Source organism: Melospiza georgiana, chromosome 2 (genome assembly GCF_028018845.1).
Source record: "Melospiza georgiana isolate bMelGeo1 chromosome 2, bMelGeo1.pri, whole genome shotgun sequence".
Classification (NCBI taxonomy): Eukaryota; Metazoa; Chordata; class Aves; order Passeriformes; family Passerellidae; genus Melospiza; species Melospiza georgiana.
The window spans coordinates 96,177,765-96,203,690 of NC_080431.1; the positions used below are offsets into that span (position 1 = coordinate 96,177,765).

Sequence of the window (25,926 nt, forward strand, 5' to 3'; positions counted from 1 at the left end):
CCTCAAGGCCGAACAGCCCCAGCTCCCTCAGCCTTTCCTCGTCTTAAGAGTCCCTTAATCACGTTCGCTGCCCCTTCTCAGACCCGCTCCAGGAGCTGCACGTCTCTCTGATACTGAGGAGCCCAGCATTGGACACTTCTCGTGTGAGCGGCTCAGATCTCCATCGGCACGGATGGCCCCGAGGCCATTCCAGCGCTGTTTCCCGGAGAGCCCCCCCGAGCCCGGCCCGGTCCCGCCCGGGCTCCCTCACAGGGCTGCAGGAGCCCCTCCGCTCCGGCAGGGGGCGCTGCGGGCAGGCGGAAGCAGCGGCGCTCCCGCGCCCTCCCGGCGCGCCCCGCGTGTCCGCTGACCCTCCCTCCTCCTCTCCTCCTCCTCCCGGGCGTCATGGCCGCCTCGAAGCCCGTGGAGGTGCCGGGCGGCGGCGGCACCGGCGGGCTGTCGCGATGGCAGCTGGCGCTGGTCCTGGGCACGCCCATCCTGCTGGGAGCCGGCGCGGTCTATCTGTGGGGGCGGCGGGCGGCGCGGCGTGGGAAGGGCGCTAGCGAGCGGAAGACCCCCGAGGGGCGGGCGAGCCCCGGGCCCGGCAGTGAAAGCGGCTCCGGGCAGCCCGACGGGCCCGGACACGAGGAGATGGTGAGCGGGGAGCGGCGCCGCCCGGAGCGGCGGCAGGGCCGGGCTCGCCGCGCGGGGAGCCGGGGTCCCGGGGCAGCGCGGGGATGGCCGGGCTGGAACTGCCGCCGGCAGGGCCCGACGGGCCGCTGGGCCCGACCGCAGAGCGGCTGCCGGGGCGCCGGTCCCCAGCGAGGAGCAGCGTGTGGTGGGATGGAGCTCGGGTGACATCCTGGTCGTGCTCTGCGTGACACGCCCGGCCGGTCACGGAATCACGGGCTGGGTCGGAAGGGCCCTCGGTGGGTCATTGATCCAAGCTCCGGGGTCGAGCAGGGTCATCCCAGAGCGCATTGCACAGAATTGTGTCCGGATAGTCTGGAATACCTCCAGTGAGGGAGACTCCTCTCTGAGCAACCTGTTCCAGTGCTCTGTCACTGCACGGTAAAGAAATTCTTCCTCATGTCCATGTGGAAATTCTGTGCATTAGTTTCTGCCCATTGCTTCTTGTCCCATTGCTTGGCACCACCGAGCAGAGCCCAGACCCATCCTCCTGATGCATTTCCTCAGATCCTGATAGATAATGATGAGGTCCCCTCTCAGCCATCTCTTCTCAAGGCTGACCAGGCCATGCTCCTTTAGGTTCTGCTTCTATGAGAGATGTTCCAGTCCCTTAAATCATGTTTGTCACCCTTGGTTGGATATGCTCCCAGATTTCCATGTCTTTTTGTGATCAGCCTGTGTGACCCACTGAGCTCCTAGCCAGGCATTCGTGGTTGCAGTTCTGCCCTTGCCACACAGGGATCAGGATTAGTTTGTTCCAAGATCAGGCATTGCCAAATGCATCTTCTCATCAATTGGCTAAGCATGGATCTGTGCTGCTGAGAGGGGAACATACCTCTGTCTTTGAGGTCTAGAGTAGCTGTGAATAAATTTCTCCCAGGAATGGTGTTTTGAAAAGGAAATCTGCGATCTGTTGTATGTGAGATGCTGTATACAGCAGAGTGGAAAGAAAACACAATTAAGATTGTTTTAAAATGAAATAGTATGTTCCATGAAAATATAGAAGCCACACAGTTCATGCAGCAGAGACTTCAAAGTGTAGAATTTGCCTAAGTAGGCATGCTCTCAAAGCATACATCTATCCTGTTGTAAATTACCATTCTGAGAACTTTCAGATAAAATGATCTGTGCAAAAACTCAAGGACAACATGTAAGATTGGAGTCCAGATCGGATCTATGGTGTTGGAAAAAATGCCTCTAGGATGCACTTTCTGCCCATCTGCAGTCCCAGATGTGCCTTGCCAGTCATGCAGCATCACTGAGGTGAGGTTGCAGGTGACAAGCATGTTTAAAGTAATGGATTTGACAAACTGATGGCCTTTGATAAGAGTATCCCACACTGCATTTTCCTCTCCCGTTCTTGTGCATCACCCAAAATGCTTTGAACTGTCAGACTGTTGGAGCTTCCCATCTGAAATGATGAGGAGAGAAGAGGAATCACCTCTTGGAGACAGGGAGAAGTCCGTTCTAGCCCTGATGGTTGGAGCGGTGCAGACTGACGCGTGGGGCGGGCAGTGGCAGGTGCACAGGCAGTGGAGAGGAAGGTGGCGACTTCCCCAGCTGGTGAATCATTGCTGCTCCCAGGCATTCCCAGAGCACAGTAAATCCTTTGCTGGACCTCGAGGCAGTTACTTCAGTGCACTGATTTGTTCCTTCCTGGGCACCAAACAGTCCTGAAGAAGTTGTGTACAGAGGATGAATTCACACTGTTTACTGTGGTAGCTGTGGCTCGTGGCTGCAAGCAGCATCTGGTGTATTTATGGGAGTGTGCTTGCTGCAGGTCTGCAGGCTGCTCCTGACCTTTGTCTTTCTGCAGTGACTTCCCTGTTAGTGCCTTCACTCTGGGTTTCTTGGTTGTGTTTCTGAATTCCAGCAATATCCAGGAGTTTGTAGTCATGCTGCAGCTGTAGGAAGGAAGCACTTAAAACATTTAAAACACTTACATAGCATTTGATTTAAAATATTGTGTGTTGCTCCACAATTTGAATTGCTAGAAGGCTGTGTGCATTGAAGGGTAAGTTGAGTGGTATGACCTTATATCATTACTTATACTGTAAAGAAATGAGAGGTGTTGCTTGGGAAAGATCCAGAAGTTATCAGATTTGACTGATTACATGAGATAATCGTCTAGCTGGTCAAAATATGGCTGCATCAGAAATAGAAATGTGGCTGCAAGTTCCCAGGACTGCTTTGTGTGTGTGTGGAGGATTGTCTTCCTGTTACTCATATCCAAAGCAATGATGCCATGTAGATTCCATGTTTCCTCTCATATTTTATTAGTTATGGATTTTAGTGATAAGACCCATGATTGAAAATACAGCCACTGCAGATGCTTCACTTGTAAAACTGCCTGTATTTTATTAATCTGCCTCTCTAACATGATGAGGTACTTTTTGAAACTCAGTTGGATTTCATGTACAAGTCTGCATAGTGAATAAGAGCCAGTAATTCATTCCACAGTTGAAATACAAGAGGAAAATCTTTGGAAAACACATAGGTCAATAATGAATCTGCTACCAACAGCTGTGTCAGCTAACTATTCTTTTACTCATAAATGTAACTTAGGACTCACACTGTTCTGTGCTTTTCATTAAATCAGCCCCTGTACCCATTTGATGTTCTGGTCACTGTTTCTGAAGACATTACCTTGAAATTTTTTTTCTTTGTTTTTTAAAAATAAATAAGGTCCTATACCTTCCCTATTCTTTATTCTCTCTTTTGCATGCAGCTCAAGCTTTTCTTTTACCTGCTGGACGGGCCTCACATTTTTTTCCCAGGCTGTGTCTGCACCAGAGGGTTGTCCTGCCATCGATGCACTGGCCAAGTGTGTGATCTGTGACTGACACTGTGTTGGCAGAAGCCCTTGGCACAGGTGCTATATTGGGAAAAGCTGAACTACTTTTGAGGTTCCTTCTCCTGTAAGCACAGCTCCTTAGCAGTACAGTAAACTGGTGTTATTGGGCCAGTTAAGTGATGATGATGATGGCTCAAAGGTCCTAAAGCCAAATTGCATCTGTTCATGACATTGTCATTGTTTCTTGTAATTTGGATGGAATGTGTTTTAGTCACTCAGTAGCAGTTGTTTTTCACATGCTCTCCTGGTTTGTAAGGAGTATTGTGTAATTAAAATATGGAGTGCTTTGCTTTAGTTGGCACCCAATTGATTAATTTTTTTTAAACTTATTCCATGATAAATTCTTCACAGGTTTTATACCCTCCTTGTCTTACAGGAGTGAGCAGTTGTTAGTCAGTGGGGTAATGTGTTGGTTGCTTCAGTATTTTTTCCCCTTGACGTTGGAATCAATTCCTTTTGCAGCTCTGTGGTAGTGCAGATCTGAGCCCTTAACTCTTTCAGCAGGCTGACAGGGTAACCCTGTGTTTGGTGTGAGAGGAGGGCAGCTGGGTGGCCCTGTGTGTTTCGGACAAAGCCCTTGGGGTCACAGCAGTCCCTGTCTCTGCACACTTTGCTGTGAGCTGGGCCCTGTCCTTGAGTGCGGTGTGGGGGAACGTGACAAACTCCTCGGCCTTTGTGGTGCCACATTCCGGGGTCAGCAGCCAGCCAGCGTGGCTTCTTTCCAGTGTCTGTTTTAGTGGCAATTGCTGAATGCTGCCTCTCTCTCTGCTGTGACATTAGATCAGGATATGAACAAATTGAACCCCTTAGTCTAGATACACTCATGCTGGTACTTACTCTAAATTGATCTAAGCAAAGGAACTAAAAAGTCATTTCTATTGTACTGTGCACCTGTTGCTTAGTAAATCTCACTGTCAACCTACTCTAAGTCTTCTATTTCGTGCTAGCTATGGTGGACAGGTGTAGAAAACTCCTGGATGTGTGTACAGTAGCAGTAAAACTGTTAGACTCTTGGCTTATTTATGGAAGGTGTGGATGGCAAATTCATTTAACAGGAAGGTGACTGCGAATACAGTGAATTTGTTCTGGAAACGTCGTTACCTTTTTTCTGAGTGTCATTCATCCTTGCTGGTGCTTTGAATTTACTTCTAAAGCTCATGTAAACGTGCTTTTTGTCATAGTGGTTTTAGTGCTAAAGAGACTTTTTAAACCATTTATGTTCAGTTAATGCCTTTGTTTGAAAAAAGACTTGAGATGAACCTTAGTAAAAAAAAAATGTAGTGGAAAGATAGATATTCAGAAAAGAACAGGATTTTTTTTTTCCTGGTACCTCATCTCGTTAAGAGGCTTCTCTCACTTGCAAAGGACAAAAAAGATGCCTAGACCAAGGCTTTCTTTTTTTGCAGGTTGAATTAAGATGGCTGAAACAGTAGTCGCCCTCCATGTCATCTGTCAGATAAGGGCTCATGCAAATCCTTTTTAACCAAGAGAAAATGCTGAAACTCTGCTCATGCTTCTGTTGTGAATCACTGCCATCATTGGCTGGCAGGAAATTTCTTGTTCTGCTTTGAATAACAGTCTCCCTCAAATATATAAGGTTCTGAACAGCTAGTTTAACAATACTGCCATTGCAGGGAGTTACTAAGCATTGTTATTGCAGCTGGCAGTCTGTTGCTGTTTGCACACAGTTTCTGGACATTTTGTGAGAAAAGCACATTTGCTGAGGTTAAATTAGAAGTTCAGAAAATTTTGCCAGTGTTTTCTGTTCTTTAGACACTTAGCAATCGGCTTCTTCAGGTACCTGAATAACTGATAACTCAATTTCACCTTAAGCTCTGTTCTAAACCTTGTTAAGCAACAGTTGCTGAAGGCAGTCCTAAGTACTGAGATGTTATTTTTTGTGTAGCTGCAAATAACTTATGAGTTATTTTTTTGTTGCTCTGTTAGGAACTTACATTCATTTTATTCAGCTGGTTTGGTTGTTGCACAGATTCTTTGACCAGAAGATGACAAACTGGAGAGTTTTTCTTGCTCTATATGGACCTTCACCTTGGGGATAAAAAGTGTCCAGTGTGCCACATAACATGGTTAAGGTCAGGCTCTCTGTCAGGCTGGGAGAAGCAGTGAAATTGGAAAATGATGTGTAGAATTATTTGGCAAGAAAACAGAAGAATGAGGTTTTTGATTACTTGTGCATGAAGTTTGTTTGCATAATCAACCTCTTAAGTACTATCTTGTGTATGTCCAGTGTAGCAATTGAGAAGGAATTTTTAAAAATATGCTTAAAATTTTTTCTAAGGGTTAAACTTAAGTCTTGACAAACCTTCAGAAACTGATGTGAGGAATTAATTTTCTTTTCTTATTTGTGCTGTCATGAAAAGGTAAGGCAGCATGTAATGTGATGTGAGTTCTTTAATATCTTTTTTTTTTTTTTTTAATAAACAGCTACCAGAAAACCTGCAAACCATGAATAGCAAAAACCCCACGAAACCAAACAAAAACATACATTGTATTTGGTGGTGTTTTGGGTGCATACTGAGGGCTACAGCAGAGTAGTTTGAGTAAGGGTGCAGAAACAAAACGTCTCAGAGCAAGCAGTGTAGTTTAAGGCAGCATAAACAAACAAGTTGATTTCTTCCTTGCCTTGGGCAATGCTGCTAAATGATATTATTGAATTGAGAGCATGCTGTGCTCCAAGTTGTGAGTCCTTGCCCCACATTTCCTGCCTCATGCCATGGGTGCAGCAGGGGGTAACCAAGGAGTCAGCAGATGCTCCATGATTCATTTCTGTATCAGTGGGTGTGTGGTCTGTGATCCTGCAATGGTTCCTAAAAGTTCACTCTCATAACAGTTACTGATTTCAATAACTTGGGCATCCTGTCTGTAGTTTCTGAAGTTTTTGATCCCTGTTGTGTGCACTTGTAGGCTTGTGGGAAGGCTTGATAGTAACCTAGTAGTAGGTTAGTAGTAGTAACCTTGCTGCAGTTAGGCTTCATCTCTGCAATTTTAAATCATTTTCACACTGGGAACATGTGTCAATGTTACAACATGGCCCATATAATGTGTTTTTCTTTTTCAACCCAAGTTAATAGAATGGCACTGATTTTTGTAAGATTTTCACACAAGGGCATCTTTAATGTGGTTTGCTCTAGACATGTACAAGGAAAAATTCAAGCTGACTTGCATGCATTTAGCTGCAGCACATGGATAACCCTTCCCTTTGTTAAAAGAAAAGCATTGTCGTATTTGGAGATGAATTTAGGGACCTACTCAAAATAAATTTAACCTTTTGAGACTTTGGTTAAGTTTTAAAGAAACAATTTACCAGATACACAGTTACTTGTCTCTCAGTAAAAATAGTTGCACTCTAATTTTGGCATAGAGTAGCATAGAGTTACACAGTGTATGGGCTGAAGTTAATAATCTTTTATCACATTAAATTTGGAGCTTTACAATAGAAAAATCTGAAAACCTTGCAGATTGCCTTGTTCTGTGAACAATAAAGATGGTGCAGATTGATGCAGTGATTATGACTTGAGAGAAAATCTTTGCTGGCAGTAGGGATATTTAAGAAATTCTCTCCCTTATATGGTTTCACTTGTAAGTCTTCCCTCAGGAGAATGCTTCTAGGATACTTTTGTTCTATTTGGATGCCTAATTTTAGGTAGGAACTGAGACTAGCACCAATTATCTGATTCTCTCTTGCCAGGATAGGCTTTCAGACCTTAAAAGACAGATTATAGAGCAAGTCCTGGCTTCCCCTCAGGTTTTCAGTTTTAAAGTAAATGACTTAGATGCAAAAAATGATCAGGTTGGTATGAAATGAGCAGACATTAAGGGGAATGGGCTTTGAAATGCAAAGTTGTTTTCAAATTTGTGTTATAGCTGTCTGGTTGTCTGTATCCGTTCAGTTTAGCCCTGGCAGGGGATAACTGGGTAGAGGAGTCAGAAGTGTGGTCAAAGAGCAGCAGGGACAATTCCCAACAAATCCTCAGTGATCTGAAGTGCAGGGGATATGAGGTGAATCTTGCAGCTATTGTTAAAGGCACTTCTGCCCCCAGTCTTTCCCTGCCCAGAAGGGTTGGTGGAATGGCATTTGTGCCCTTACTTCTGCTCATTTTGGTCTGGCAAAATGCCCCAAAATGTTGTCCATGAGGTGTGGCTGTAACAGAAGAGCAGAAATCCAGAAAATCAATATAAGAATCTTTTGCAGTTCTTATTTCTTGAGTGCTCTTTGATAGAACATTTTTACATCTAATCCCTTACAAAGCACAAGATTTGATAACTGGTTTGGAAATCCAGGGGTTTCAGGTAGGTAGCAATGTTAGTTTCTGCAGAAATGCAGATCATCAACACGTGGTGCAGAACATAAAGATGCATTTAGCAGGGTCTCAGGCCAGTCAGCAGTTTCCCATCCCCTGCTGAGGTGCTGATGGTCCAACACTTGTCATTACAGGAAGCAGGGTGTGTGAAGCTGTAGAGGAGTCAGCTGTAAAGTTGATTTGCCTAGAGCATGAAAGGCAAACCAGCTTTATTTTCCTTACAGGTTTTGTCTTGCTCAATAGGTCTTTCCACAAAGTGTTTTCCATATTTAATTCATAGTGTGATGATCACGTCTGGTCCTAGGGCTGTATGCATTTCAGGAGGCTCTGCTGTTTGAATTGCTTTGAGGGCTTTGTTGTCTTTACGCATTCAGCCTTTGGAGAAACAACTTACCTCATTGGTTCTGATCACCAGCCATGTAAAAGATTACAGTCTGCTCAGCTTTCCAAACAGAAATCACTGCATTGTTTATTACCACTGTAGTGAATCTTGTGTCAAGGTTATCCCCTATCTGATACACTTGCAAAAGAAAATTCTCATGTGTTTCCAGGAACTGAAATCAGTGAGATTTTTCAGAAGTCTGGGCTAGAGTTTACAAGTCAGGTTCATTTTTATATCTTTGAAGATGAGCCCTAAAGTGCATAGCTTGTGTGCTGTGATGCCTTTTTAATTTGAACTGACCTCTGACTTTCTTTTTCAGAGTCCTCTTGGTAGAGCCCAAGCAGCCAAGAACAAAGGAAACAAGTACTTTAAAGCAGGAAAATATGAGTTAGCTATTCAGTGTTATACTGAGGCTATCAGCCTGTGTCCTCCTGAGAAAAACCTTGATCTTTCTACCTTCTATCAAAACAGAGCTGCTGCCTATGAACAACTGGTAAGAAATTAAAGATAATTATGTGTTTATTGTAAGAAGTAGCATTATCAATTTTGTATTTTGTCACTTTCATCCACTGAAAGGTCCCAAGTGATAACATCTGCTGCATTCACAACAGATGATGTTTTCTTTTCACAAAAGATGCTGTTGCAGCTTTTTTCAGCTTATCATACTTTTCTGCATGTAAATAAAATTATTTTCTGTTGACCACACTCAGTAGATCTTATGTAATTCTTATGCATCTTGTTCTTCCAAGACAAAGTTTTAATTTCTTATTCTCTGGAAGAATTTTCTTGTATATAAGTTTATTTTACTTCTCTCTACTTGAGTGATTAACTGTGAAAGGCCAGATATTTTGGAAGGATGCTACTTCAAAATGTAAACAAAATATCACTGAAATCCTAGTAAAGGCCAAGACCTAAATTTTGCACATGGGGAAGTAATGTTTACTCGACAGCTGAGTATACTGGGTGTTATTTTAGAAGTCAGCCAGTGTTGCTTATTATGGTATGATGGATTTGCTTATGGGGTCGAGTTGGTGAGCTGTATCAAGGAGTGGAAAAGTCTGAAGTATCAGGTGAGAGACTGTGCTTACATGAATCTGACATTAGATTTAGTTCTTGTCTAGCACAAATTCATGCCATAATGAATCCCAAATGTATATGGTTCCTGTATTAGAAAGGCCCGTTTTGATAAATTGAAAAAATATTTTAAAAAAGTTTCAGCACTTTGTTAAACTTGTTTGCTTCCATTATATTTCCATCTTCTTTCTTCTAGCTGTTTTACACCAGTCTTTCAGTCCCAGTGTTACCTCCTGCAAGCATCTTTGCATCAACTCATTATGTTCTCCCATGGGATTTGTACACTGTCTGGTTTACAAATTTTTGTACACCAAAACATTAGTATTGTGTAGGAATTCCATTTCTGGTGCAGGAGCTGGCAGTTTTGTGCCCAGGCAGTTCCTCCCTGTGGCGCTGCAGGGAGGAGCAGAGCCCTGGAGCCGCAGCCATCGCTGGGTGTGTGTGACCCCAGAGCTGGGGGAGCCACAGGGGAGCTCAGGGGGGGCCCTCTCACCGTGCTCTTCTCCTGCCCACAGCAAAAATGGACAGAAGTGGCACAGGACTGTACAAAGGCTGTTGAGCTCAACCCTAAATATGTCAAAGCTCTCTTCAGACGTGCAAAGGCCCATGAGAAGCTAGACAATAAGAAGGAATGTTTAGAAGGTAAGTGGCTCATGCTGTGTCCACTTAAAAGTGGAATTAGTTCTGCTGCTTTGGAGAGCTTTGGAGATGGCAACTTTTGGAAATTGTTTTCACTTCTGTAGCTACAGTCATGCAGTAATGTAATCATTATGTATTTAAAACCATTCAGAGCTGCTGCAAATACATACTCCTCTCTTGTCAGAAGAAACCTTTTCACGTTTCTCAAACTCTCATCTGCTCACATCTGAAACGACTGCTGAGAAATTGATGTTACTGTAGCAACTCAAGATATTATTTTTCCAGGAAACTCCTTCACTTTAGGATAGAATTAATCTTAACATGAGTGGATAACCAGTTGTTCTATTTCCATGCAGTAAAGAGATTTTTTTCTTTGTTTGTTTTAGAGAAATTATACTACTGCAGAAATGTAGGGTTTTGCAGGTAGAGGTGCATGGTCAGAAATAAAAGTATACCAGTAATTTAAATGCTTTGGACTGGTATTAGAAGGAAAAGAGCTTCAATAGCATGTTTTTCTGGTGCATTGTTTATGAAAACAGAACAGATTGATTTTTTTTTAATATTAATACTTTGTATTCAGAAGAAATTACTGTGTCAAACCTTCCAATGCTATTTGTAAACAGAGCACATTTTGAACTGTCAGGAAGATGTCACTGAGAAACCATGGAAGTTAAGAACTACGGGTCAGATGTGTTGTCTCGTGGCACTTTTGAGCTACAGTACACTGCTTGAAATTACCCATATAAATTTCATCAAGTGAAATCATTCCTGCTGATGTTAGGTTAAAAGAAAAATGAGATTTTCAGCTCTGCTCATTATCACAGAAGGACAGATAATGGGAAATCTAACTGTTGAATTAGTTTCATTATGTGTAACAGACAAGAGTTAGGTCTGCCAAATTAGAAGGTAAATTAGATGTGAAATTTTTATCTATCTATCTGTTTATCTGCTGGCAGAATGCCTTTATGCCCTTTAAGACAGTAGTAACTAGAAAAGGACAACTTGGTCCATTTAGCGCATCCTTTGCAACCACTGTGTATCAGCTGCACTTCCAGGGTGCTGTAATAAAATCTAAACCTTATGCAGCTGCCAGGTGATAAAAGCCCCAAGAAAGATCAAGTGTCCCTGTGACAGTAGGACAGTTTTAAATATAACTTCTTTTTACTGTTAATAGCAGTGATGCTAGTGACAATTAATTTCAGCCTTTATTTCTATTTGATTTTTTGCTTGCAGTTTTTTCAGATCTGAAGCTTTCTTGCTTTTTTTTTTTTTTGAGCAACACTGTTTTTTTATAACCCTGCTTTTGCCTACCAACCACATGTGGCCAGCAAAACCCTAGGAAGTAGGGTGTGCCCATGTAGTGGAGGGAAGCAAAACCAAACAAACCTCAAAACCCCAGAACTACCAGCAGAAAACTCCTCCAGTGATCCCTGGCAGTATTATTTGGGAGGATGCTGCTGATGCAGCCAATGTTGGAGTGCAGCAGTCTTTGGGCAATGTCTGCTGGCTTTGTAGAACACATTCTTTCTGGGGGTACCATACTTTCCCAGGGACTCTGATGTGCCTCAGGACCATGCCAGAGGTGCAGGCAGTTTCTGTATAAGTGATGGCTTCATAGTCTGTCTGGCAGCAGAATTAGAGAGATATACTAAAACTCCAGGGCAAGACATTTACTTTTCAAGCATATTCAGACTGCACCCTGCTTGAATTTCAAGTCCAGGTTCTGGTCATCTTCACTAATATTTAAATGAAAACAAAACAGGGAAAACCCATGGTAGCATTGCATTAAGTCCAGAGAAACTGTGAGTGGTAAGAGTGCATTTCACTCTGGGAAGTTTCACTTGGCAGCAGTGGGTTAACACATGCAGAGGTTTCTCTGTGTGAATGAGAGCCATGTGATAGGGGCTGGCACTTCAAATAGGCCAGCAAGGTATTTCTCCTTGCTCCCTTCCAAAGTCACCGAGGTGGGCAGAAAAATTTGAGATAGAATTTAGGCAGATTGCTTAAACTGAGGAGTAAGTGAGATGTGATGGGACTGAATGTGAATTTTAGAAGTAGAAAACAAAGACCAGTCCCAGAAGAAAAGCTCTGTTAGCACTTTTAATGCAAGCACCATATGAACATAATTATTCTCCTCAAAGTTTCAAAATGGTGAAAGCCCCTGATAGAGGTCTATATTTTCACTGTTGATTTAAGTGTGTTTGTCTCTGGATAAAAACATGAACAGAAAAATAAATCCAATTTCTTTTCATTCACTGTCATGAAATCCTTTTATCCCAGGAAGATCATTTTCGGTACAAATTTGTGTCTTGAAGAATACAGTAAATACAGCAAACTGGAAACAGGGGCTTTGGCCTGAGAACAGGACATGTATTATTTTGGCAGTGCCTCATTGTACTCAGTGGCACATTTTATAGTGTACTTCAATGACTATCAGAATTCCTTTAATCTCACTTTTGTTGTTTCCTAGATGTCACTGCAGTCTGCATTTTAGAAGCCTTCCAAAACCAGCAAAGTATGTTATTAGCTGATAAAGTTCTTAAACTCCTTGGAAAAGAAAAAGCCAAAGAGAAGTACAAGGTAGGACTTGTGATACTGCTGAGTAATTGTTATTTCACCTGACCAGTTGTTGAAAAGTGGGTTGCTGGCATTCTGTCACTTGCTGTAAACAAGTCACTGTCTTCATCTGCTCAAGTGTAAGAAGCAACACAAACTGGTTCCTACAAAGCTGCCATTGTACCAGTGCTAATTCCCTGTGGGACCTCTCCAAAGTTTTCAGAACCTCAGCAGGGAAGAGAGATCTGCTTCTAGCAGTTGTTTCCCTTTAAAAATGGAATTTGTTATGACATTCAAGAGACACCCTAAGTTGGTGTGCTGCCGTATGTAGGACATTTCTGAGCTTGCAATTTCATGGAAACTGGGTGTGTTGGAACAGACAGACATCTATGCATGAGTGTTTGGAAACCGCAAAACAGAGAACTGTGAAAGCTGAGGGGTAGCCAGAACCAGTAAATTTAAGTGACTGTAGGTTTACAAAAAGGTTGGGACATATATTAGTATGTTCTTTGTTGTTATTAAAGCATTCTTGTTTGTGTTTTGATGGTGGTTGAAGTACTGAAATCCTGTGTTGGTTTTGAGATGCTGAATTTCTTTCCTATAGAAATTCACATAAACGTGTAGTGTGGAGGTGACAACAGTGTTATGAGTGTGGTGGACATAGATAGGTGTGCTTCGGAAGAGTCCATTCAGTGTTGTCCTGCAGGAGAGACTGCGTTGTAATTCTTGTGTGCAGTTTATTTTAAACAAGAAGTATTTTTTGGCTGTAGAAACAACTGATTACCTGAGAAGTGTTACTTCTGGGACTTTAGGTAAAATATGTTGGCCAAGTTCCACACAGAACTAGGGCATTGCCTCATTAGTCTCCATTGTAATAATGACAGCAGTTTCTCTTGGACAGGCTGGAGAAAAGAGGAAGCTGCCATTCAGAATCTGATTGAATTTAGGGTCATGCTTAAATCACCAGCTTGCATTTTTCTCCCAGTTTATGTGCACACCCAATGCTTTAGTACATGTCTTATGATATCTTAAGAGTCCTTATTTCTAGCCACATATGTGGAAAGACACAATCTCCCTTCCCCCAAAAATCATCCCTTTGTTTTCACTGATGATGGGTATTGCATTGTGATCTGAAGCTTAAAAGATCCCCAAACATCAAAATAGCAAATCCAAAACATCAGGCTATCAGATGAGAGAGTGAAAGTCATACATTGTTTCTTCCATCAGTTTTTTCTTTAATAATCATGTTTGTTATCAATTTCCATCCTTCCCATCTGATCCCACCACCTAATGACTTGGAATTTCCTTTCTCTGTTTCAGAATCGGGAGCCTCTGATGCCCTCACCACAGTTCATTAAATCCTACTTCAGTTCTTTCACAGATGATATCATTTCCCAACCTTTGCTTAAGGGTGAGAAATCAGATGAAGATAAGGACAAGGAGGGAGAGGCTTCTGAAGTAAAAGAAAAGTGAGTGTACAGTACAGTTGAGAATTGTTTGGTACTGGAATTGAGTTTTCAGTGATTTGGATGTTCTGCTCAGTGTAATGTGCTGCTGTTTGTGTGGTACTTGGCATGGAGATTCCTCTGACATAAATGATATCAATATTGCAAGTGAAACCTTAGTGAAAGCTGACTGGCTTGTTCCAAACTTGCACTAAGCAGAAGAAGGACAATGAGACTGGGAAAATATGCTGAATATTTACTACAGTATTACAGTAAATCTTGGGAGAACTGGAGAGGGCTCAATGAAGCTTTGGGGGCAAGGAATATTTTATAGTGAAGGATCATTTCCAAGGAAGAGAGCAAGTTTGCCTTTGGACTGGCAGGGAGAAGATGAGCTGGGAAAAGGGGGATTTTGAATGAAAACATGCAGTTACAGCAACTGAGGCTGAAATGGTGTTTTGTCTTTCTGGAATCAAATTGCCCATAAATGAAAAGTTTGTTCTGGCATAGAAAAACTTGGTTTTGTAGGTTTGTTTTGTGTTTTGTTTAGTGGAGCCTGAGCACCACATAAATCATTATTTAATTTACTATGCTACTTTCCAGATTAGTTTTGGAAGATTGCTATGCTGTCAGTTTGGAAACCATTGCAAACAGCATTATGATTTTTTTTTTTTAAGTAAGAGAGAATGTCCTGATCTACAGGCAGATTCACTGAATCCAGGATACAGCTGAGAACAAGGCAGTGCTGTAATTTTTTGCTATTAAATAATTTCTTCCACGTACAAGCTGCACATTGCTAGGTTTAACATTTCACTTTCCTGTCCATGAATTCCACACTCTTGTTTAAACCAGAGGTTATTGCTGTTCTTCATGTGAAAAAGAACCTCAAGGGACATGAAGCTCATGTTCAAAATCTTCAAAATGTTTTTCTTCTTTATTTCCAATGTAATTTGGCCAGTTTTTGTGGAAATTGTTTTCCATCTAAGATGGCTCCATCCAGGAATGGATGTTCCAATGGGACTATGCTGGTGTTGTAAAAGTATAGCACAAGTTAGTGTTTGTAATGATTTGATGAAACATCTGAATGGAAATTGCAGTGTTCAGTGAATGCATGTATATATATAACTGTTCTTACATCATTTACAGCTCTGGCTATTTGAGAGCAAAACAATACATGGAAGAAGAGAACTATGACAAAATTATCAGTGAAAGCACTAAAGAAATTGAAGCAAAGGGAAGATACATGGCAGAAGCTTTGCTTCTGCGAGCTACTTTCTACTTACTTATTGGCAATGCAAGTGCTGCCAAGCCAGACCTAGATCAGGTCATCAGCATGGAAGATGCAAATGTGAAGGTAAGAATCTCCCACAGCTGGATTCTAGTTGGGGTTGAGAAGTTAGATGATAATCTTGCAATATACTTCAAGAAGTTGTTTGTCAAAATTTTCAGATGTATTAATGGGAATATTCTGGTTTATTTATTGTTTTGTTACTGACAAACTGTTTTTCTCATGGGCTTGTTGATTTTTGAGACAGCTGCACTGAGTAGTGCAAACTAAAGGTGATAAGTGCTACAAACTAAAGAACAGAGGGAAGCTGAATGAATTGGAGACTTATCCACTCTGGATAAGTGAAAAGCCTTAATTGCACTTGCATATTCAGCTAGTTCAAAAAACATTGATGTATTTGTAAACATAGGAATTGAGAAGGATTTTGGGGGGGCTTGGAAATCCACAGAAATGGAAGCATAGGCTGACATTTTTGAAATTAGTAAGGGAGCTCATTTATTTAGGGTCAATATGAAACTTATTCCTGCTTAGAATAATTGAAACCTGTCAGTGGGAGAAACTAGTCAACTGAAAAATTGACTGTGATTGATTTATTAAAAATATGGATATTGATCTAGTACCGATATCGAACTGTGACTGACAAAGACTCTCTAACAGTGTATAGTTAGAAAGTGTGGGCAGTGTGTGGGATAGCTCCCAAATACACACTGTGATTTACAGGTGATTACAGAGTCCTTTTATCTATACAAGTATTGAATACCCAAAATCCAAATGCATATTCATAACTTTGGTACATCCCATTCCCCACTCTGTATGGTAATTAGTTCAAAAGCCATTAAGCATGTGTAGCTTGTTCCTTGAAATGGGTCGGTGGTCCCTTTCATGGGGAGGGGTTCCAAAATGAGGAAGTAAATGATGTCTTCCTCGTTCTGACCTTTCTACCTTTCCAATGTAAATATGGCAAATGAACCCTTGGTAGAATTCCCATTCCCATCTTCAACTGGTTTCAGAACAGAGGAGGCCTACAATTGTCCTATGTTCCTAAAAGCTATTTATCAGTTTCTATATTCTTCATTATAAACCCAGCTAACCAAACATTGTGTTCACAAGCAATCATTACTTAACCACTAACTCTTAACTTCATCAAGGCCTACCCATTTATTTTAATTAACTCCAATACAGCTTATCTCTAACTAAAATCTTAGCTCCTCTAAAATCTCTAAATTCCCTGAAGTTTATGCCTCGTGGTTGTACTGAAGGAGGAGCACTGGGTGGCTGACGTTTCCCTGGCTGTGTTTTGCAGCTGCGTGCCAACGCTCTGATCAAGCGGGGCAGCATGTACATGCAGCAGCAGCAGCCCGTGCTGTCCACCCAGGACTTCAACATGGCTGCTGACATCGACCCTCAGAATGCTGATGTTTACCACCATCGAGGACAAGTAAGGAACCCTCGAGATTTGATCCCAACACTTGGCTATTTCAGTTATGCTAAAAGGAAAAATGGTGTAGTTGGAGACGCTTTATACTGTTTGTGGCAGAAAAATATGAACTCCTGATTGGGAACTTTGTGGGATAAAAATTCAGGCTGTTTTGGAGGTTCAGGTCATGCAGAAGCAACTAATTTCTATAGCTGTAGGAAAGCCCTCTATAGTATGAACTGAGACTTACAAGTGTGGAGGCTTGTGTACGTTTACAGCAGATAAAAGCTGTTCTGTGAAGGGGCCTGGATGGCAGAGCAGCATCTGCACTGCAGGAAGCTTTGGTACAGCAGAGTTAACCTGGCCCTGGTAACACCTGCAGCCCTGGGCCCTGGACTGGGATCTCTTCAGCTCATCCCTCTCTGCTTTGTGACACTGCTGTGTCCTTGAGTAATTTCTAGCCCTAGAGAAGCCTGGACTGCCACAGACCTGTAAGATGAATGGTGCTGGAAGTAAAAATGGAACACTAGCTTATGCAGATAGGCTGAATCATGGTTGTAAGGAAGACTTCCATGTATCAAGGTTTTTCTCCATGAATTTGTTAGACCTCTTTAGTGCTCAAAAATTAACATCCTGCTGTGTGTTCATTGAAGGGAATGAAAGTGTTCTGCAGATTGAAAATTTGTAGCTTCACAGTAAAGTAAGAGAATTATGAAGTGAACTCTGCTCCTGTGGAGGAAAATAATGTCAAAACAAAACCAAAACAAAAAAAAACTCCAACCCATCAAAATAAGTTGAAATAGAAGCTGGAAAAGCTGAAATGTTTCAATGTCCAAATAGTCCACAGATAATGGCTACAGAGAGGCAAAACAACTTGAGAAAATACGGTATAATTTTGGAGACTGGTGATAATGATTACATGATGATGATAACAGTCTAAAATGCAAGAATTCTCAATCCCTACACAGTTGCCTGCTTGTGTAGGTAGCCAAATTTTCACTGGTGGCTTTGATAACACAATTATAACAGTGATTTTTAGTTATGGGTTTTTCAGGTTTCTAGACAGTTCTGCAACTGAGCTGGAGATGATATCAGTAACTGATGCTAATTGAATTATCATGTAAGTGTCTGAAGCACAGATGAAATAGAGAAATAGGCTTTTCTTTCATTCTGGCTAGCTGAAAATCCTGCTTGACCAAATTGAGGAGGCTGTGGAAGACTTTGATGAATGTATCCGATTGCGACCCAATTCTGCCTTGGCGCAAGCACAGAAGTGTTTCGCTCTGGTAGGTAATGTGCTGGGCTTGTCTGGGTGCTTTTGCTTTAAAGAGCTCTCTAAAACACTCTGGTTCTCTGGTTTATTCAACAGGAAAGTTTATTTAACAGGTTTATTTAACAGGAAAGTAGGGCAACATACATCTCTGTCTTTTAATAATAAGGTAAAGAAATAATGCAACAGTTTCAGTTGGAGTATGGATTTGCTGCTTTTCTTTTGAAACACTCATTGTTCAAACAGAAGAACATTTTTTCTGTTCTGTGAGAGGAACTAATATCTTGATTCTAATTGGAGCAAATAAAATTGATTTTAATAAAGCTTTACTATTGTGGAAAATGGTTATCATCAAGAAATTGCAAACAAACTGTTTCAAGCTGGTACAATGACTCAGTGTGCAAGAATCTTGTCAGGGCAGCTTTGCATGGTGTGAACAAGGAGGAATGCCAAGTTTGGAATTTATAAGCATTTGAAATAGAGGGAAGCAATCACAATTATTAGGCCTCATGACTTCCTTCTTTCATCTGTTTTCCTCTCCAAGTCCAGACACTTGGACAGGTTCCCAAAACCAGATTTGGTAGGATGTACAGGCCTGTCACCTTCTGGAGCTTAGCACAAAATCGTACAATAGCCTGGGTTGGAAGGGATCTCAAAAATCATCTCATTCCAATTCCCCCATCATGAACAGGGACACTTTCCACTAGACCAGATTGCTCAGAGCCCCATCCAACCTGACCTTGGGCACTGTCATGGTTGAGGCATCCACAACTTCTCTGGGTACTGTTCCAGTGTACCACCTTTACAAGAATTTTTTCCTAGTATCAAATCTAAACCTGCTGTCTTTCAATTTGAATCCATTCCCCCTTGTCCTGTTTACATGTTCTTGTAAAAAATCTTTTTTACATACTCTTGTAAAAAATCCTTCTCCATCTTTCTCATGGCTCCCTTCAGGTATGTGAAGACCACAATTAGACACCCCAAAGCCTTCTCTTCTCCAGGCTGAACAATCCCAATTCACTCAGCTTATGTAAAATAACTGAATTATTATGATGCAGGCAGCTCTTGGGGAGGTGGCCAGAGGCCTGATCAGTCTTTTTTCAGTCTGGTGATGGCCTAATGTTTTTTTCATTTATTTTTCCCTTGGAATAGTATCGCCAAGCTTATACAGGAAGTAATGCTTTGACTGTGCAAGCAGCCATGAAGGGCTTTGAAGATGTCATAAAAAATTTTCCCAGGTGTGCTGAGGGCTATGCACTCTATGCTCAGGTATGTTTTTCTCTCTCTTCAAGAAAATGCTGCATTCTCTTGTACTTTTTGTCTTGGATATAACATTTCTTCAGATAACAGATGAAGATTTGTGATGCTAAGTGCTGAGATAAGACATGCTGCATTTATGTTATGGGTATTCTGGGTCGGAGGAGGTACAGGGGGAACTGGTGGAGCAGGGTGTAAGTAATGAGTTGAGGGTGGTTATTAGGAGACAGAGGTTATTCCTGCATGCTTCCCTCCTTCCTGCATGTATGTGGCATCTCAGCTGGTGAATGTCAGGGATTCTCTGGGTAATTGGAGAGTCAGATGTGTGGAACTAGGGTGACGTTTTTGTTCTGCTGCCATTGGCATGTAGTGGTTTAGAACAGCTGTTGGGAGTACACTTGTAACAGAGACTGTAATTTATTCTCTAAGAACATACTGCTGGTTTTAGTAGGAAGCATGAGACATTCTGATTTTAAGTAGGTTGGCAATGTATATGCATTTCCTTCTGAAAGAATTATATCTGAAAAAGGAAGAGTTTTTTTAGAATGGTTTTTATTTACAGCACACAGCTTGTAGCTTGTGGATTTCCCATTACAGGTGGCAGTGGAGTCAGTAATTTGTGCACTTAAAGCACAGAAGCTTTCCAAAAAGCCTCAAATTTGAAACTTAACTCTGGTAACTGATGTGCCTGGCCTGCTCTACCATAAATGAACATCCAATCTCATGCTGTCAATACAGTTTTAATTAGAATTAGCTGAGTGCAGAGTGCATGCTTTGGGTGCTTATTGACAAACAGGTTTCTCTTTTGATTCAGGCACTAACTGATCAACAGCAGTTTGGCAAGGCTGATGAAATGTATGATAAATGCATTGACCTTGAGCCAGACAATGCCACTACATATGTTCATAAAGGGTATGTATTGAATTTGCAGTCCTTGTGCTCAAGAGCAGTTGGCATATTTAGATGAACTGCCCTGAACTGAATGCTTATGTTTAGAAATTTAGCCAGGAAAAATAACTTGAAAGCATCTTTGTGCTCTTAAATGTATTTCTATATTTTGTCTTGACTAAGCTGCTAATAAGTTTCAGGAAAGTTTCATCAGTGTTCATTGCTAATTGAGTATCTGCTTGAAGTATTTCTGACTTTTCCTTTAGCCCTGTTCGTTTCAGCTTTGTGTTGAAGTTTTTTCTTTCATAAAACAACATGTGCCAAGTCCTCTTGGGAAAAATTTGCCTTTGTTTAGAGTCATTAAAGCAGTAAAGTGGCTTATTGAAAGTGACTTTCACATAGGTGTTTTTAAAAGTTGTGAAGTTACTAAGTTGCTGTGTACCTGCATTAGAAATTAAATACATTATACATTTGGGATGGTTTTGTTTACCATGGTGAAGGTTTTGGGAGGAGTATGTGAAGCCAATTTGAAATTTTCTCTCTTCTGTAGTTTACTTCAGCTCCAGTGGAAGCAAGATTTAGACAAAGGATTAGAACTCATAAGCAAGGCCATTGAAATTGATAACAAATGTGATTTTGCATACGAGACCATGGGAACGATTGAAGTGCAAAGGTAATGCTGAATTGCAGTGTTAAGAGTTCTTAGTTATTTCTGAAGTTACAGTAGTTTTTAAAATTTCCTCATGGATCCTGTCTTGGGATCTTCTCCCCGGTGTCCTGTAAGGCCAGCTCTTACCCAAAATCCTGATCTCTGTTCTGTAACTCTTAGGTAAAGCATATGCATTCTCTGTGGCATAATTGTGATTTATGATCTGACAATTTCTTATCACCAATTTCATACTTAATGGACAACGTGTAGAGGAGTCTCTGTATGTTTAAATACATCCCTTCTGCACTTAAAGTGACTTCCTTAATCATTACCTGCCTTGTGTGTAGCTGATGTTGTCCTTGGACATTTGGACTGTCTGTACTGAGGATCCTGTGCTGTTTTCTTCTGCAGCCAACAGGACTCCAGCTCACAGTTCTTGGGGGAAAGAGGAATGCCCTGCTCTGTAACATTGTTTTGCAACTGTGCAAAGGTTTGGGGTGTAGCTGGCAGTACAGTAGAGAGTCTCTTAAATATGTCTAGTCCTCTAAAGGACAAACAAACTATTGCCATGAGAAATTTTGCAAGCATTTCCTACTTAAATAATGTGCTTCTGTCTGTGCAAGTTTTCCTCTTTTGTATGTTAAGTCCTTTCAGGGGAGATGAGACTTCATTCAGTTGCCCAGCATTATCTCTGTAGTGAACTTGGTGTCCTGTGGAGAACATTTTATCCTGCCCCATCACCCATGGGGGCTCTCCAGAGGAAGGCTGTTTCACAGCTGTCCTAGTTGCTTAGGCTTGGTAACAGCTCTGAGTTTACTCAGCTCAGCATCACCACAAGTTCTTGTGGTGGTCCTCCCAAAGTCCTTTTAAGTTATTAATGGTGGAGAGTGTAAGCCCTGAAAGAAAAAGGATGTTTTAGAGATGACAAGATTGCTTTGGCAGTCTTAACTGGGCTAAATTTTTGTTTATTTCAGAGGTAATCTGGATAAAGCCATTGAAATGTTCAACAAAGCTATCAACCTGGCCAAATCAGAAATGGAGATGGCACACCTCTACTCACTCTGTGATGCTGCCTATGCTCAGACAGAAGTTGCAAAGAAGTATGGATTGAAACCACCGACACTGTAAAGAAACAAGGAGGAAATGACCTTCCAAAGTGAAGTTGCCCACTTCAGCCAGCCCTAAAGATGCTGTTGCAGAACATGCTCAATGGTGGAACTTAAGTTTTTTCCCGTTCGTGGTGTTGTCATTTGCTACATCTGTTAAATGTTTAGGTGTTGTGGGAGTGGTTGTTCAAGGAAGTATGCAGTGCTGCATCTTGTTCCTTCTGCAGCAGAAACCTTAGAGTGTGTTAAGGGAAATAAAGTTGCAGGGGAACCAAAGGAACATATTTTGGCCATGCAAATAAAAACTTCACACTGGTTCATTTTGGGTGATTATGTTGTGGGCGATTTTTGCTTTATCAAATAATAATACAGCATGTGGGTTTTTTCCTGTTGATTTTAAAGGTAATACTAGTCAGTGCTGTAAAATAGGTTTTATATCCAATTAATCCTTGAGGGTTGATTTTAATTTTGCAAAAATTAATTTTCAAACTTTAATAATAGAGGGGTTTTTTTAAGTCAGTAGATGTGGAGAGGATACCTGTAAATATATGCAAGCATGCACAATCTTCCCTTAAATCTCCTTCCACCCTCTGCATAACTTACTTAGAAATAGTCCTGTGGCAGCTATTAGGGAATTAATTTGATAGTCCTTATTCTCACCCCAGAAAGCCCTAGAGTACTACATAGGAGAGCTAGGAAAAAGGTTGGCTGGGGAAGGAGGTCAGTAACACTGCTTCAGTGTAGACTTTACTGGAAGAAAGAATGTATTCCTGTACAGCAGTCTTTACTTGAATGTCATGGGAAATTGTTCTGGAGGGTTCAGGGGGACTTTCAAGAACAGAAAGCACTGCTGGGATTCAAGCTCCAGAAGGTAAGGTCATGCTTGCATATAATCTTTGTAATCTCTGATGTTTTTGCATAAGTGTAGCAGCTGATAGACTATCTAAAGTCTCTTCACTCTCTAGATACTGCTGGGTTATGATCTCCTTTTAAGAGCCCCTTGGCAGGATTAAGTGAGATAAGGAACAAAGCATAGGCTCAAACTTCCAATAATGGAGTTGTAAACTGCACTCATTTCCTTGTTCTGTAGACCTGTCTTGTCCAAGATTTCAGATACTGTAGAAGGAAGCAATTGTGCTGCAAACAGCAGATGGGCAAATTATGAACAGTTTTCCTCTCGTTATGAACTTCACAGAGGGCCCTCTTGCTTTGGGTTGATCTTTCTGGTGTGGAAGTTAGTCAGTCCATCTTGCCTTTCCCTGGGCTGATGTGGCTGGACAAAACTCATGCAAATGATGTAGCTTAATTTGTGACACACTAGTTTTGGGCTTCTTTCCATCCTGAAATCATAGATTTGTTCGTGGTGAATCGTCTGATGTATTTAACCTTTAAAGAAGTGACTGATGCTGTAGTCAAACTGTCTTGGTCTGTAGTTTGCCACCATACAGCAGCAGCTTGCATTTTCAACTTGACCTTCCTTTCTCCCAGCAACTACAGTGGAGAGTAAAGATTTAATCATTATTTTAGTAGCTCACTAGGTGATCAGAAATCATAGCACTGGTGTAGGATTGAAGATATGGGAATGTACTGGCAGCTTCTAAGGGCACTGAATGGAACAAGTGTGAAATGTCTTCTCCAACTTCCAATCTCTGCATCAATATCCTGAGAACAAAAATATGCCAGGCTGATGAGTCCTGTTCTCCAAGGAGTTTTTATTCGCATGGCCTTATTTACATTGGCATTTTCTCCTCATCACCCCATCTGTACCCCATTCCTTACCCCACCCAATCAATTAAGGGAAAAAAGCATGTGCTGTCAATTACTAGCATTCCAAATCATCACAGACTTTTGCCTGTTCTTCAACTAGTTTGAAACTGCACTGAAAGGATGCATTGTCTGTAATTTTTTTGTAAATGACATATCACCTGTAAACTGAAAAAATAAATACTACCTTCAAGTATCTCTCTCTGACATGTATAAGAACAGGTTTTGATGAAGGGGTTCTCTGCAGTGGTGAGCTCTGTGCTTATATTGTAAGTCTAGGAAGAGCTGATAATTGACTCCTTGTCATCTTCTCTCACTTCAACCTTTAAGAAAGAATGAGGAGGAGACATGGAATCAACAATCTGATCTCTGCTTGCTTCCATCACCCACAGAGGTATGATCTTGAGAGCTGGAGATTACAGGGGAAAGGAAGTCGAGCCAGGAGGGCTGGGAATCTCAGGAGCTGTGACCCTGTTAATGTGTGTATGTAGCTGCATCCCTGTGATGAAAGGGACTTTTTGTGAATGGCTGATACAGTTGAGGTTTTATTGTAAACCAGGTGTGCATGTGAACTTTGAAGTGAGACAAGTATTACTGCTATTTAAAAAAAAAAAAAAAAAAGTTGAAATTTAGGAAGCTAGTACTGAAGACTTGGATAAAGAAATGTATCCTAGAGGGACACTCTGGGAAGTTGCTTCTACATACAATTGTCTAGCAACTTACTTTTCATCCTGCATGGTCCCTGTTGTTCATGGAGACAGTGCTGTCAGGCACACGGTGTGATTCTTGGGATGTCCTGCACAGGCCCAAGAGTTGGGCTCTGATCCTGATGGGCCCCTTCCTACTCAGCATATTCCATGGTTCTAAGCTGAGACTTGAATTACTAGGATCTAACTGCAGATGGAAAGGGAAGAGGGAACTAACAGACTCTGAAAAGCTATACTGTTACTTACTCTGCAGCTATGAAGAGCAGCTTTAACCAGCCCAGCAATACTAACACTGCCCAATTTCCGCTATTTCTTCAAAAATAATTTAAATTCTTGCAGGCTGAAATTCTGGAACTGTTTCAGGGTTGTTACTGGTTAGTTTCCTGTACTTACAGAATACTGGTGCACATGTGTCGTATGGATACCTAGAAGTGCCTGTTTTCTACCAACACAGAGGTTGAGCAGTGGCTGCTTCAAGCACTGTGGCTAAGAACTGACAGTGTACTTCTTTCAGGGAAAGCCTCACAAATTCACAGTCCCATTTGCTTCACTTCTGAGTGCAGTGCACTGGAGACCCTACTAAAACAAGGTGCTTAGGAGTTGTCCTGATAGACTGAAAAGAACTGAGCTCATAGCAGCTCTTCAGCTGAGTTCACCAAAGTAGTTTGTAGTAGATTTTCATCCATCCTCTCCATTTGGGATTCCAGGGGAGGAGTTCAGACCACAGATTCTGTTACCTGTTGCAAACTGCACTTTGCATTTCTCAGATTTAAGTGGTCAGCCCATGAGAGCCCTGCACCACTTTAATCCTCCAAAGGTAGTATTTATTTACTCCTGTGTTTTGAACTAGTAGAGAGAGGGGAGGGAAAGAGATGAAATAGTTATTATGACTTAGAAGTTGGAGCTCAGGAGTGGCCATCATGGATATGGGTTGTTGAGTATGTGGGAAGCACTAATCTAATGCAGGAGACTTGGCTCAAATGGTAAATTGTTAATTTTTTAATATTTATTTTTCAACAAATAAACCTTCATTTCACCTTGTGCTCTGTGGCTTGTTTCTTAAAATTCCAGTGCAGTATGTACACCAAAATTCAGTGAAAAGTACAGACCAAAAATACAGAATGCCACCAAGTGGAATGGTGGGATCTGGCTTTTGAGGGGAAGGATGTGTCAGGGCTTGGCTGAGTGTTTGTTCTTGTTTATAAAACACACCAAGCTCATTGCAGAGAAGCCAAATGTTAAAAAAAAAAAGCCAAAACAAAACCAAAAACCCCCAGAAAACCAAAAAACTGTGGGAAGAGAAGGATTGCTGAACATGAATAAAATATAAGATGATTTTGGGGAAAATGTGGTTAGCTAGAGCAAGACAAAACCTCCTCTCCCTCCCATTTTTGTATTTTAGCCTTACAGCTGTTTTATGCTGCTGGAAAACCAAAAGCTTATCAGTGAAGGCTGGTAAGTTGCTTCTTTTTTTCATTTCAAGGAATAAAAAGCATAATTTGTACATTATTTTTACAGTAAAAGATGTCTTCCTTCAAAACAGAAACCCCAAAACCAAAAGTGCAACATGCTTGGCTGGTTTGCAGTATTTTAAAGCAGTCTTTCACAATCAGTTTGTCTCCAGCAAAAGCAGCACAGT

At 41.4% G+C, this 25,926-nt stretch overlaps 1 protein-coding gene across 1 annotated transcript; it reads left to right on the forward strand.

Moving 5' to 3' along the window:
* Nucleotides 1-356: 356 nt before the first annotated feature.
* Nucleotides 357-25,329, forward strand: TOMM70 (translocase of outer mitochondrial membrane 70). Its single transcript, XM_058019210.1, has 12 exons — nucleotides 357-633; nucleotides 8,547-8,720; nucleotides 9,817-9,943; nucleotides 12,411-12,520; nucleotides 13,817-13,965; nucleotides 15,088-15,295; nucleotides 16,533-16,667; nucleotides 17,825-17,932; nucleotides 19,069-19,185; nucleotides 19,988-20,085; nucleotides 20,612-20,734; nucleotides 21,685-25,329. Exons 1-12 carry the CDS (start codon nucleotides 385-387, stop codon nucleotides 21,836-21,838), a joined length of 1,752 nt encoding a protein of 583 aa, XP_057875193.1. The 5' UTR covers nucleotides 357-384; the 3' UTR covers nucleotides 21,839-25,329.
* The last annotated feature ends 597 nt before the right edge of the window (nucleotides 25,330-25,926 follow it).

What these genes read in the sequence shown, in the direction of transcription:
- TOMM70 (XM_058019210.1), top strand. Translation starts at nt 385, where the DNA reads ATGGCCGCCTCGAAGCCCGTGGAGGTGCCGGGCGGCGGCGGCACCGGC. An exon ending in CTGCTGCCTATGAACAACTG is followed by an intron (nt 8,721 to 9,816) that starts GTAAGAAATTAA and finishes TCCTGCCCACAG; the next exon opens with CAAAAATGGACAGAAGTGGC. An exon ending in GCTATGCACTCTATGCTCAG is followed by an intron (nt 19,186 to 19,987) that starts GTATGTTTTTCT and finishes CTTTTGATTCAG; the next exon opens with GCACTAACTGATCAACAGCA.